The sequence below is a fragment of the Prionailurus bengalensis genome, chromosome C2 (genome assembly GCF_016509475.1).
Source record: "Prionailurus bengalensis isolate Pbe53 chromosome C2, Fcat_Pben_1.1_paternal_pri, whole genome shotgun sequence".
Taxonomy (NCBI): domain Eukaryota; kingdom Metazoa; phylum Chordata; class Mammalia; order Carnivora; family Felidae; genus Prionailurus; species Prionailurus bengalensis.
Window position 1 is genome coordinate 48,928,414 of NC_057350.1, and position 15,181 is coordinate 48,943,594.

Consider the following 15,181-nt stretch of genomic DNA (forward strand, 5'->3'; position numbering starts at 1 on the left):
TTTAAGATTGAAAGTCTTTCACCTCTTATGAAAAGGAAGTTTTCAACTGACCAAATTCTCAATCTACAGAACAAGGGGAAAAACTATCATAAATAAAGCATTACTTCCAATACTTAATAAGTAAAGGGTCAGGAGACCTGCTTCCATTTGTGCCGAGAGTGAGTATACAGCTTCCAGGCACCTTTTGTAGTAAAGAGTGAATGTGGTGAGGGAATATTTGCAAAATTTCAAATTCCTTATGGTTTGTATGATCCAAGGTTAGTGTTGTAACATTTGTCAAAAGTGCGTAATTCTCAATTTTTTTTTTTTTTGGCAATAAAGTGTAATGTGTTTGCTTTAAAACAATTATCTTAGGTAAAATCTAGTCTAGACATTTCATTAATAATGTTACTCTCCTGTCTGATTGTAAAGTACAACAGACTTCTCTGTGAAGAACGAACAAAAATATTTATGCAACGTTCCTCGCGTATATGCATGAATGCCAGATCTGATGTACGATAGTTCAAATACATGGTTAAACATGGGAACTTCATGCAAAAGCTCTTTAGCAATAATCCTAGCAGTGGAGCGAAATACAAATCTCATCTGAGACTTTTCAGAAAGCCTTTGAAGGCATTCATAATAGATAATCCCCTTCTTAAAAATTTTATCTTTAAAAAGGTTTACGTGCAAATAATTTTTCTGAATAAGGCTTAAAGATGCTTACATCCTCAAATTACATTTTAATGGGATTAAAAACATTTTCAAAGAAATGTAACATTTTATAATCCATGTAAAAGCTTTTAATCTTTTTGTCTGAAATATGCTAAAATTTTTTAAAAATGTAATATATTTTCTTTTCCTTTTTAAGGGTAGCTTCTCATGAAGACATGCCCAGAAAGCTCTAGTTTCTATTTTCTACCAGAAGGATGTAAAGATAAAACAGAGAGAAAAATTGATCCAAATAGACAGGCTAAAATGAGGCATTTTAGCTCATTTTTTTTCCTATGCAATTTAAGTTCTATGGTCAGGGATTGTCGGTATAGTGACAATGAAGCTGATTATTTCCACAGTACACGCAGAGTACGCATTCCATATTTTCTCATGTAAAGAACTGTGCTGTATCCATTACAACAATTATGAAGATAACTTGTAATTTTGGCATTTGGTTTGGCTGAGAATGGAAGAAAGGACGCCTGCCTTCAAGATTTCTATTTCGTGTTGTGCCCATTACCTGCGACCTGTCTTCTTCCCGTGCCTGAAACCCACACATCTTACCAACCACGGCCTCCGTGTGTTTCCCTTCTGCTGGAAGAGGGAAGTACTGGTTTGGTGACAAGTTGCTGCCATAACCCAGGAGAAAACCTTCCAGTTTTACATTTGGATTTGGACGTAGGAACTTCAAGAGGATGGAGTCACTCGTGGTATTGATGTGGACTTTCAGGTTTGGCCTTTTACCTAAAGATGGCAACAGAAAAGTACCAGGCTATTATTTCACTGAGTTAGCAACCCAGAGCAAATTTGGAGCAAAGGTTAGTTGTTACAGGCATTGTCGCTAGAAAGCACGCGGTCTACGTAGCTAACCAATATTCTGACACACCCACCTAAACGGCTAAAACATGGGTAATTTTGAGATCCCCAAACCCAAACTAAATAACGTATAAAGTAGTCTAGAACACAAAGGAAAATCTTAGGGCTTAATAGTTAGTAGTTTATTATTGAGCGGGTAGATGGTATTTAAGGCTATTTTGGTTATCCGTAATTAGTCAAACCTTCATTTTATACATACTGTCGGAATGGGCAAAGGATCTGAAATGTCTAATTAGTAAATTTAGCTACTGCGCTTTGAAAATACCCAGCCTCATCAATGCTGCCCTCCAGCTGTATTCCTGCAAAATTCAGTGATTAATAGAGATGGAAACAAAGGGACAGGAGTGAGGGCCGGGAGACAGCTTAAGGGTACCTGAGATGGGAGGATAGGGAGTTCTGAAAGAAGAGACAGGTGGAGGAGAAAACCTTTAGTTCTATTTGGAACTGGTAGGGTCAGTGAGAGAACTGCATGGAGATGCTCTGCAGGAAGTTGAATATTCAAGTGCGATGCTCAGGAAAAGAACACAGATCCACCTGGATGTTGTCAGTTTCTAAATAATCATTTGATGAACTTTCCCAGAGAGATTGTGCAGACTGAGGAGAAAAATCTTAATTAAATTTTCAAGGCTTTTTTTTTTTTTTCTTTTTAACTGTGTAGGCAATAGTGGCAGATCATCACACTAACCAGAGGTCTTGACTAAGCCGTGAGTAAACGACATGGTGTTTTGTCTTTGGGGCCAGAAGGAGCCTCGTTCAAATCCCAGTTCTGCAACTTAGTTATCGATGTATCCTCTGGCCACTCCCTGAAAGTACTTGACCCTGAATTTCCTGATTTGAAAATTATGGATCATGGATAACAATGTCCACTTTGAGGGGTTGTTTACAAAGATTAGTGAAAACGGCATTATCTTTTTTTTTTTAATGTTTCATTTATTTATTGAGTGAGAGGGTGTACACATGAATAAGGGGCAGAAAGAGAAGGAGAGACAGAGAATCCCAGGCAGGCTCTGCACTGTCAGTGCAAAGTCTGATGAGGGGCTCATCCTATGAACTGTGAGATCACGACTTGAGCCAAAATCAAGAATCATATTCTCAACCAACTGAGCCACCCAGGCGTCCTGCAAATGGCACTATCTTAAAGCTGGCACATAGTAATTGCTCAATAATCTGTTACTTAAATTTTTTTAATGTTTATTTATTTTTGAGACCGAGAGAGACAGAGCATGAACGGGGGAGGGTCAGAGAGGGAGACACAGAATCTGAAACAGGCTCCAGGCTCTGAGCTGTCAGCACAGAGCTCGACGCGGGGCTCGAACTCACGGACCTCGAGATCACGACCTGAGCCGAAGTCAGACGCTTAACCGACTTAGCCACCCAGGCGCCCCAATAATCTGTTACTTAATGAAGGCCATAGATAACCTTTTAGCCACAGTTCAGAAATCCAAAACACTTTGTAAGGTTTTTTGTAGATTTAGGTTAAACTTATTTGGTAACAAAACCCAATCTGAACCATAATGAGGCCACTGAGTCTTTCTTGAATCTTACTGACTAGTCTGCGTGACTATTCACATGTTTAATTGTAGGAAAGTTAGTATGTTTAATTAAGGGGTGCTGGCCAAGCCCTGCTGAAGAGTTACTTACTAGAGGTAAGTAACTAGTACTACTAGTACATTGTACTAGCAATGTAACCTAGTACATTGCTGAAATCCAAAGATTTTCTGAATTCTAAAACATATCTGGCCCCAAGAGTTTTAAGATAAGAGAGTGTGGACCTCAATTATTTTCTTTCTTTATTCCATAGAGATTTCTTTTTTTTCCCAAAATATTTTGCCCACAGGAAAGATTGCATTTATTAATTTAGTAATCCACATTCTATTTCTCACGAATCAAAGATTTATATTGCATTAACACCAGTCAGCACCTCTGAACAGCATGGGCTTCCCAAAGTCATTACACTAAATTTATACTATCCCAGTCAAAATCAGCCTGGAATGCCTCAATATAGCTACATAAAAGGATTCCAATAGTTCTTTGAAAAAATAAAGACAGCCCCTTCTTGGATACCAGGTTGTGGGAACCACTCTCTGACCTCACCAGCCAGTACCACTATTTTTACATATGTACATAGAACTTTGTACTTTCTAAGAATTTGATAAAATTTCTATAAACTTCTAGAATCTCAAATTGCTATTCCTATAGTTGTGGCAAAATTGAAACCCGGAGATACTGGGTGGCTTATCTCAAGTCCAAGGAAGACTCATCTAATCTAGCTCATCCTGTGCAATTCTCTCGTAGCACAAACAACTAAATTGAGGGCAGCCACTCCTCTAGTCACTCAGCAAGTTAAGTGCAGGGTCAAAACTGGATCTCAGTTCTCACTAGGCTGCACTTCCTGCTCTGTTGCCATTGAGAACTTCATCATTACCCAATAGAGTAAGGGGTGACCCCAACACCCAGACCATGACACTCAAGTTGATGCTAACTGCTGGTGTTTTGTCCTAACTTCATTAGATTTTGATGAGGGGGGTTTATACTTTAGCTATAACATAGATTTTGTCCAAGCCAAATTTTCTCTTTTTAGTTATGTGCCTAGATCCATCCTGCTCAATGGAATGGAACAAATATCAGTCAAAGACATATACCACTACCTTAGAAGGTTATCAGGTCCCACAGTAAATCAAAACCCACTGGCCTATTTCCAACCCCTTGTTGGGAAGCGGAGAAGAAGGAATCTCACTGTACTTAGGCTGCATTCATGTTTGACTAAGGGCCAAGATTCACAGCATCATCACATCAGACCTTTGCTCATACATTTTGGCCTGATAGGCCTCTTCCGTTGGAAAGTGGAAGGGATGGCTGCACCAAGTGAGGAAAAAGAAGGCTGTAAACAGAATTACCAACTGACAAGGTGGAATTATTCTCATTTCCTCTGCACGGGAATTTTCATGACCCCATTCTTTCTCCCTTTTGCAAATATGCCAGTAAATATATCAACATCATGTAACTCTTTGAACGAATTGGCATTTAGCTGACCAACTTTTTCCAAAATTCTAATTCACCCTACTCTCTGGAGCTAAATTTTTAAAAGTCCTGAAAAAGAAAGAGAGAAGCACACAGACAAAGCTGACCTCAAAGCAGCATCACAAACATGATATTTTGAGACGATCATCTCAGTTCCTTCTTTGGAGCTAAGAATTCAAGTCCCTTATAATTGCCCTGACACACATTACTGCTTCCTTTATTACTTTTCAACCTATCTTACTTCTGTTTGGCCAGTATAATCTTCTCACATTCTACAATGCACCTTCACCTATGCTCACATTGTCACGCAGTATGGATTCCCTCTATCCTTGGTTTGTCTTCCTTACATGCCTTCGCTCATTGAGTTATTACACCATTGGTCTTTTCAGTGCTCAGCAAAGAGTTTTAACCTTTTTTGCCCTTTCAATCTGATTAATTTTGTCAAGCTTTGCTTCAAATGAATGTTTGGACTAGTATTCAATTTTATACTACTGGACAATATCCCTCAATATTTTAGGGTATATCTCCATGCATCCTATAATAATTTTTAATCTTTGATAAATTATGCTTCATTCTGAGTAACTCTAATTAAATGCTTTGGAACACAGTCCTGTGGTGACAGTTATCTTTCAATGTTTGTATGAAAACCTCTGGTGAATGACATAAGGTAGAGTTAACAGAAAAATAATAGAACATGACATAAGCTTAACTAGGAAAACATTTATAAGTAAAATGGCATATATATTGCCCAGAAAAGTCCAGGAGTACAGAGAAGTAAGAGTCCTGGAAGAACATTTTATTGTACCTTACACGAGAAATAAAGCCTCTGCCAATGAAGAGTGAGGCAAAATAAAGAATGTGAACATTCCAGGAAAACAACACCAGTATGGTTGAGAAAAAAGATTGCATATTGGTAAAGTAGAACCTTGGATCTAGAACAGTTGTTTCTAATCCTCTTTTTGCAACACCCTAGAGTATCTCCAAATAGTTCAAAAGGGTGTTGTGAAATACTAAAAGAAAAAAAAAAAGTCTTTCAAAATAAAATTAGAATTAATCCTCTTTTAATTTTTAAAAGTAAATACATGCCCTGTGGCATTAAAATCAGTTAGGAGGTACTGAGATAAGAACACCAGACAAAAGGTGGAGCACTGTAAGCTCAGAGAACTCTCTGGATCAACCGGAGGTTGCTTTGCTATAGGCACAGGTACTGAGCAGGCATTTAGTGTTGACCCCAGAGTTCTGAGTGGCTGTGGTCAGTTTCAGCTTTGTCAAGAAACATAGCCCAAACACATGGTACTTAGCTAAACTATTATAAACATCCAGACACAGATCAGTGAGAAAGGAGTTACCATTCCAACCCATTCAACAGGATATATTCTTTTATGTCTAGGCTCTCTTAAGGTTATCCGATACTTTCTAAAATATTTCAGAGTGTGGCCTAAAGTTTGATATGTAGTTAGCCAAGTTGATTAAATCACCTTAAGAGAAAATTGATACTAAAGTTCTCTTTTTAAAGTAAAAATTATCTATTAGTGTAGCAGCAAAAAAATATGCTCTCAGTGTTGTAAAACACTAATGACATCAGAAATATTCTAAATTGCAAATTTAGGAAAAAAACCAGATCAACATTAACTTCTATAAGATATGAAATAAAAAAAATAGCTATAATACTGATGTCAATAATGACTCAATTGGAGGCAAACCATAAGAGTCTCTTAAATACAGAGAACAAACTGAGGGTTGATGGGGAGGTGGGGCAGAGGGGAAATGGGTGATGGATATTGAGGAGGGCACTTGTTGGGATGAGCACTCGGTGTTGTATGTAAGCAATAAACCACTGGAATCTACCCCAAAAACCAAGAGCACACTGTACACATTGTATGTTAGCCAATTTAGCAATAAATTATATTTAAAAGAATAATGACTCAATTGTTTCAGGACTAAAAGAACAAGCTTGATTATCACCCGTAGTATGTTTCTCTTTTGTTACACACGTTCCATTTATACTGCCAACCCCTAAACTTATTTAGTGCCTTTTTTTATACAGAGTCAATTTTCTAAGATATCAAAATAATAAAATTAATTCCCATCAGTTCAGTTCAGATATGACAGATAAAGCATAGATTTCAAAAACTGACAAATTAAATTGGATCAGATTTTTAAAGTTTTGAACTTCAAAAGAACTAACAAGAAAAATAAAAGCCAAACTACAAATTGGAAGAAAGTATTTGTAATATGTGTATCTATTTAAAAACTTGAATTCAGAATATTTAAAAGAATTCTTTCTACTCAATAAGAAGACAAAATATAACTTTTTTTTTAAGGGAAAAGGATTTAAATAGATTCTTCACTAAAGACAATATGTGATAGCCAACAAGCACATGCTGAACACCAGGGTCATCAGATGCTTTTTGTAAGTGGTCAGATGATAAATATTTGAGGTTTTGTAGACCAAGTGCTCTCTGCTAGAACTAGTCAACTCTGCCACTGAGGCACAAAAGCAGCTACAAACACTTTGTAAACCAATGGACGTGTCTGTTTGTCATAGTCGACCCTTGAACAATATGGGGGTTAGGGGCACTGACTCACCACACGCATGAAAATCTGCATTAACTTTTGACTCTGCAAAAAGTTAACTACTCATTGCCTGCTGTTGACTGGAAGCCTTACTGGAAACCTAAACAGTCAATTAACACATATTTTGTCTATGTATTCTATATTTGTATTCTTACAATAAAGTCAGCCAGAGCAAAGAAAAAGTTACAGAAAATCATAAGGAAGAGGAAATACATTTACAGTACTGTATTTGTCAAAAACATCTGTGTATAAGTGAACTGGTGCAGTTCAAACCCCTACTGCTCACGGGTCAACTGTACTTATAAAAATAGGCAGTTGGCTGGATTTGTCTACCAGGTCATAGTTTACCAACTCCTGGTCAACATAATCAGTCTTCAGGGAAATGCAAGTTAAAATCACAGTAAGATATCACACTCCCAAGAACGGATAAAATTAAAAGACTGTCACTAACAAGTGTTAGACAGGATTTGGAACAACTGGAGCCCTCACACATTTTGAATGTGAATGTTTAGTGGTATAACCACTTGCAAAAACTGTTGGGCAGCTGCCAAATAACCTATCAATTTCGTTCCTAGGTATTTTTCCAGAGGAAATGAAAAATAAAGCTGTATGAAGACTCGTATGCAGATAGTCAAAGCAGCACCAAACTGGTAACAAACCAACTGTCAATCAATAGTTAAATGGATAAACACATTATGGCTTATCCATACAATGGGATATGACCCAGCAACAAAACAAAGCAAACTACTTATATAATTCAATGTGGTTGAATCTCTTGTCTGGCATGATACCATGCCACTAGAGCATGGGCATGGCATGACCTTCCTCATCTCTGAGTAATAAGCCTTTCTCAGAGATGAAAGACTTTCCTCTGATGGAAGGTCATTCAATCATCTTGCCATTACAGCACTGGTGAAAGTACTTTTAATAGTGCCTAATATTCTTATTCACATTATATAAATGGTACATATATAAAATCAGCAAGTCCTTTTTAGGCATTATTATCTTCCCAGAGCTGACAATTCTAAGTTTCAAACGCATTCTATATTCTTCTTACACAGTGAATTGCAGGTGGAAAACAGCCCAATGTCTTTATGGTCACATCTTGAGTTTATGTATTAAGCAGGGCAGTTGCTATCTGACAACACATTCAAAAACTTCCAAAAACCATATTTGGTGGCATTGACTGCATTTAATTGAACTGTAATGCTAAATTATACAAACCATAATTTTAAACATAGGCTCTGGATCTCCAGAATGGAATTCCTTCTCAAAATCCCACATAGCTCTGTCACTCTCTTTGGGAGTGAAGTTCCCAACTCTTTGGGAATGAAGTTTTACCACGGCCCAGTAGAGAATTAATGACAGCTTGCAAAGAGCTAGTGTGCAGTAAACATGTAGCAGCTGTACAACATGTCTTCTGGAAACAGGGACACCACTGACAGTTGTTTGAGTTGTGCACTGCAAAACTCTAAATGGCATCATTCAACTCATCTTTTATTTATGGTCTTATACATTAACCACTCACAAAGACCATGCAGAAATAATTGCTAACTTACAACTTTATAAGGCTAACTTGAAGTTCTCTAAACTCTTCCCATAGGCCTCAAGCTGCTCCCACCCACTCTGCCCTTCTTCCTTCATGCCTTTGATTTCCATCTTCCCTGCCTTCTGATTCTGCTGACACTGGCCATAAGGGATATGGGTGGTGGGATGCCACCTGTAAGGAAGACAGGGGCTCAGCCACATTTTGGACATTGTGCTTTCTAATGTACCAATGAAATTACTTCACTCAATAGATACAATTCAGGTGATGAATCAGGAATCTAAATAAGAAAAACAGATGAAAAGAGATTTGGGGCATTCAGGAAAGGCTGAATTAACAGCACACAGCTTTAGAGGCGAACAGAAGGCATCCCTACTTGTGTTTTGTGAATTCAGATCTGAAAACATAAGGGGAAAAATCTTCATGAAAATAGTTCAGATATATATAAAGCAAGACTTTTATAAATTTTCAGAAAAATGTCATTTTTAAAAAAGTGTAGAGAAAAAGTAGGGTAAAAGTACCATAAGCCACATGGACAGATGCCAGAGTATGGGAATGGGGGCCTTTAAAGAAACTCAGAACTTGACCTTACACATACATGATCAGTGTGAGCAGGATGCTCAACCTACAACGTTCTGTGATCTGTGCTCCAGTGCAAGCAGAACAGCATGTTCTCTCTCCAGTGCCTTGTGGGGAGTTTGCTACTGGAAGACATGTTCCTGCATGTAAACGTGCTTTCAGAGCTCAGGAAATAAAAAGTCCCAGCTCATGTGAAGAGCTCCCTTTATAAAGTCACACCTGAACAATTCCCACTGAGCCATAACTCCCAGGTGTCAACCAGTTAACTTTTTATTAGGATATTATGGTCACCCAATACCTGGAGAATGTTTGCTATTGAATTTAGAAGAAAATGCCATTTTGACAGAAATCTGAGAGGGAAAATGTCTTCTTCCTAACGGAGCACTTTATATCTGTTTGCCCAGCTGTTCTTGTAAGTGAGCTCCATTTCAACTAAAACAACCACACAGTTTCCCTTTGGTGGGAATTCCCATTGCCCTGATTCTTCAGGCCAATACTTCGTCGTCTGGTGACTCTGGATAACTGAATGAGACTGACTGAACCTGCCAATGTTGACATGTCATCACCTCTTAGCAGGACTAATTATTTTACTTCATTACCTACCTTGTCACCCAGCCAACAGCCAAGCAGGAAAATTACTTTTCATAGACTGCTTAAGTCAACAGCCTTTCATTCTCAAGGAAAAATCTCATCCTGAGACATACACAGTTGTCACTTGTGCACACACCCTCAATCCAATTCTCCTAAAATTCCTCTTTAAACTTTGGAGTGTGTTTGTCTCTCTCTCTCACTCTCTCTCTCTCTCTCTCTCTCTCAAAAATAGATAAATATTTTTAAAAATTTTTAAAAAGGGGGCACCTGGGTAGCTCAGTTGGTTGAGCATCTGACTTTGGCTCAGGTCATGATCTCACGGTTTGTGAGTTCAAGCCCCAGGTCAGGCTCTGTGCTGACAGCTCAGAGCCTGGAGCCCACTTCCAAGTCTGTGTCTCCCTCTCTATCTACCATCTCCCCCTCATGCTTTGTCTGTCTGTCTGTCTGTCTGTATCTTTCTCTCTCAAAAATAAGTAAATATTTTTAAAAAGTTAAACTTTGGAACGTGTTGATAGTGTGGGACAACCACCTGCAACCAATAAGCATATATTTCTATAAAGGAAGGGGGCAGTGACATGGTTAACTTCAAACAACAAAATCTAAATAAGTTCTGTATTTGCATTGGGAGATATGTCTTTTCATTCATCTGGTTTTCATTTATATATTCATTCACTACTAGATATGAGGCATTAGTGATACGCATTCAATTATGATCTGTCGCATCTAGTAAATCAGGCAGATGGGTAAGTCAACGATTTCACTTTTGGTACAATGTGGCTATAGCAGAGGGGCTCTAGATCTGATGGGAGAGGGGTAAAGAAAGGATGTACTTAGTTTTGTTAAACTAACACAAAAATGGTTTTTATTACATGGAAATATGCCAAATGCAAGTAGGGAAGTAGATCTCAAAGTCTACTTTGTAATACTTTGCCACTTTAGACAACCAGTATATTCTTAGTAATTATTATTTTTAATGTACATACAATAAAAATAGGAAATCAAATAGGTGAAGAGACTTAACAAAACTCATTTCTCTTCTTCTTGTTCTTTTTCTGACTTTTCATGAAAATCCTGGAGTTGATTTGCTCACATTCTCTTGCTATTTTAAGTAAGGAGTAATGGCAATAGGTGCTCCTGATGGAAGGGCGGATAGGCCCCATGCCAAGATTCTTAAAGAATGGTCTCCCAGTTAGAGCATCAGCTGCACCTGGGAACTTGTTAGATGTACAAATTCTCGGGTGCCTGAGTGGCTCAGTCAGTTGGGTGTCCAACTTCTGCTCAGGTTATGATCTCACAGTTTATGAGTTTGAGCCCCACATTGGGCTCTGTGCTGACAGCTCAGAGCCAGGAGCCTGCTTCGGATTCTGTCTCCCTCTGTCTCTGCCCTTCCCCTGCTCATGGTCTGTCTCTCTCTCTCTCTCAAAAACAAACATTAGAAGAAGAAGAAGAAGAAGAAGAAGAAGAAGGGGAGGAGGAGGAGGTGGAGGAGGAGAGGAAGAAGGAGGAGGAGAAGGAGAAGGAGGAGAAGAAGAAGAAGAAGAAGAAGAAGAAGAAGAAGAAGAAAAAGAGGAAGAAGGAGGAGGAGGAGAAGGAGGAGAAGAAGAAGAAACAGAGGAAGAAGAAGAAGGATGAGGAGGAGGAGGAGGAGGAGGAGAAGAAAAAGAAAAAGAGGAAGAAGAAGGATGAGGAGGAGAAGGAGAAGGAGGAGAAGAAATTCTCAGACCCTACTCCAGACCTCTAGAATCTGAGACTCTGGGATGGAAGCAGCAACCTGTAGTTTACCAAACTGTTTGGGTGATCCTGAAGCACACTCAAGTTTGAGAACTATTATTACTCTTTGGAAATTCAGTGCCTCAAAAATAAAATTCATGGCCCCAATTTCTTTTGAAAGAGATTTTCAGATACACTCTATTGGAGAAAAGAGAACTTCACCCACCATGCTGTTAAGTTTCCTATCATGAGAATTTTACATATATTTTGATCTGTGAATAAACTCTGTGAATTAGAGTTTTCTAGAATTATAATTTCTGGAGACTCCTAAGGTAAAATGTTTAATAATGTTTGGAAAATTTCTCTGACTTCTAGCATTGGTTATATGTCTTTAACCAATCTATTTAAAGACTGGGAAATACAATGAGCTAACATTTTATTATAAAAAATTTCAGAGAAACGTGCAAGAATTGTGCAGGACACATCCATATAAGTCACTATCCAGAGACAATGATTTAAATCTTGCTATATCTCTTTCATCCTATTTATCTGTCTCTCTATCCATCCATCAATCCATCTTTTTTCTTAATGGATTTCAAAATAAATTATACTTCAGTACTCTTTACTCCTCAATACTTCAGTATGCATATCATTAACCAGAATTCAATATTTATTTATATTTTTCTGTGGAGATAAAATTTACATATAAGGAAATATGTAAATCTTATCTCTACATGGCTGATTTTTTCCCAAATACCATACACTTATGTAACTCAAAGCTAGATAAGATTTAGAATATTACTGTCAACCTACAAAATCTCCTGTGCCCTTTCTCAGTCTGTTTCCACTCCATCCTTCCAGAAACAACTTTTGTTCTTATTTTTATTAAACCATAGTTTACTTTAACCTGTTGGAGACTTCAGTGAAATTGAGTCATATGATATGCGCTTTTATGTAAGACTTCTTGCACTCAACATAATGTTTTGGAAATTTACCAGTTTTATTGCATGTATCAGTAGTTGTTTTTGTTGTTATTTTCATTGAGTAGTATTCAGATAATTATTAAAATCAACATTTTTACATCTTTCTGTGTCTCAAGACTATCAACCTCTCTTGATTTACAATTTTTTTTTTTTAGAGAGAGAGAAAGAGAGAGAAAGAGAGCAGGCAAGCAAGCATGTGGGCAAGCAGGGGAGGGTCAGGGAGAGAGGGAGAGAGAATCTCAAGCAGACTCCAGGCTTAGCATAGAGCTGGACAACACAAGGCTCAATCTTGACCATGAGATTATGACCTGAGCCAAAATCAAAGAGTCCAACACTTAATTGACTGAGCCACCCAGATGCCCCTTTACTATTGTTTTTTATTTGTTAGTTGTTTATTTATCAAGAGAAACTATTCCATAACCCAATATTCATGTTTCATAGTTCAGGAATACAGGTCCTGGACAAGTGAAGTGACAAACTTCAATGGAACTCAACCTAAAGAAATTCTTTACATCCCCAAATCACTTTGCAGTCAGAAAGATACCAGTCTTCTTCATCCCCTCAAAATCTTTCATGGAATCATAATTTCTTTAGAAATCTGCATATGCCATCTTTCTTGGTTCAGCCACAGCAAACTCATAGAAAGTTGCAACCCCAGGGATGCAGTGAATGCTCCAACAACATGAAATTACCAATGCTTGGCCAGAAGATCTTGCATCTGAGGTTGCATCAAAGCACTGGAAGTCATGGGTTATTCTCCTCAACACCAAGCTCAAACCCAATGTCCTTACTAACCAGTACAGAAAATTACTATATTTTAAAATGTTGATTATATTGTAATACAGTTTTCTCTGAGAATAAAGGGAAATCATATATATATGTACATATATATATACACACACACACACATATATATATATACACACACACACACATATATATATATATACACACACACACACACATATATAATTTTTCTTTCCAGGTATTTATTTACATTATCCTATTTACCAGGAAAATAAAACTAAACATTTTCTTACTTATAATACACACTTATTTTTAAGACTTAAATAAATGATTAATAGTAAATGCAGACAAAACCATTAATAATTTCATCTTCACCAGAATGCTAAATACTGGTTGCTGATACTCAAGATCTTGGAGATCTTTCAATGGAACAACAGGCAGAAGTAAGCCTCTTTTGACAACAAAGTCTATATCTAAGAATGATTTTCACTGAGACAAAAGTGGATACGTTTAAACATGTGTCATTAATAGAAATTGCTTATCCTAACAATCTCAAAATCTCAATCCTAACAATACCAAAAAACAGAAAATCTGTCATTCAGATTATTATTACTCTACTGGTCAATTTTCCAAAAGGACCAATACTCTTTTTTTTCCTGCTGTCGGTAACTCCAATTTCAACATACATTAAATTCCATTAATCAAGTTAAATCAAAGTATTACTTTTTAGGACAATGGAGAAAATGCATAACTTCTGTCAGCATTGTAAGAAATCCTCCACATACAAGCTTGTATATTTCCATTGTGAATACACTGCCCCAGGGAGAAATTAGAAATACTCAATAAAAATGAAAATTTTGCCATCTTGTAAAAAACTGTCAAGCAGTAACAAAACTTTCTTAAATAAATCTGGCTTTGACTTATTTATTTTTCCAATCTCACAAATAAAAACAAGAGATGTAGCTAGAACAAATGGTTTCATTTGCCATCACTGTTGAAACACTGGAAATCTTAACTGAGCCGTAATTTGTTTGGTTAATAAATATCCAGTGCTGATGATATACAGCTGTTTAGTCTGAGATTTCATAACATCAAAAGCCTTCCATGAGCTAAAGGAAAATGGCTAAACTATCATGAGAGTTTGATCAGGTAGATCATCAGGCCACATGAACAAGGTAGAGTGGGCCATGAGACAGGAATCTCTAGGAAGTGCCACTTGCTAAGGACCTCATAGTAAGTCATCCTATTTTAATACACTGTAGAGTCAACAGAGGGGTGCTGGCGTCAACTTTGCCTTTCACTGTGTTTGACCTGGGTCACCTGTCCACCCTAAGGGCTCACTTTTCTCCTCTTTATGATTAATTAGAGACTCCCGAATCCATTTTCAACCTCATATTCAATATCTCTAACACTTCGTCCAAACAAAATACTATCTTCCTATTAAAATTTGGGAAAATAAATCAGAAAATGAATTTGTTTATAGAATTTGTTTTCAGACAATATTTATTTTTTACAGAACTCCCAAAATTTACCTCAAATATGAAAAGGAGAACTAATACTTTCATAGACCTATGGAAAGAATGTGTGTGACTGTCACAAATATTTTTTAATGGCTTTTGTGAGGTATATATAATCACACACCATAATTCATCTATTATAAGTAATCTTTAAAAATTCAATAATTTTTGGCAAACTTTTATAATTTACTAAATCCACTACAATCCAGTTTGAGAACATTTCCATCAATCTAGAACATTCCCTTGTATCCATTTGTAGTCAGTGGGTATCCCCTTAGCTCCAAGCAACCATTGGTATGCTTTCTGCTTTTCTGTTAATTTAATATAAATGGACTCATACA

The 15,181-nt window shown here is 37.2% G+C and overlaps 1 protein-coding gene across 50 annotated transcripts in view; it reads right to left on the reverse strand.

The window, feature by feature from the left end:
• The window catches only part of LOC122491369 (ABI family member 3 binding protein), a 264,385-nt gene that overhangs the window by 197,440 nt on the left and 51,764 nt on the right, over positions 1 to 15,181 (reverse strand). For all 50 annotated transcript variants that reach the window (XM_043594021.1, XM_043594029.1, XM_043594028.1 and 47 more), the window contains exon 2: positions 1,258 to 1,437. In XM_043594021.1, the coding sequence (XP_043449956.1) occupies positions 1,258 to 1,437 (180 nt within the window). The remainder of the gene's footprint in view (positions 1 to 1,257; positions 1,438 to 15,181) is intronic.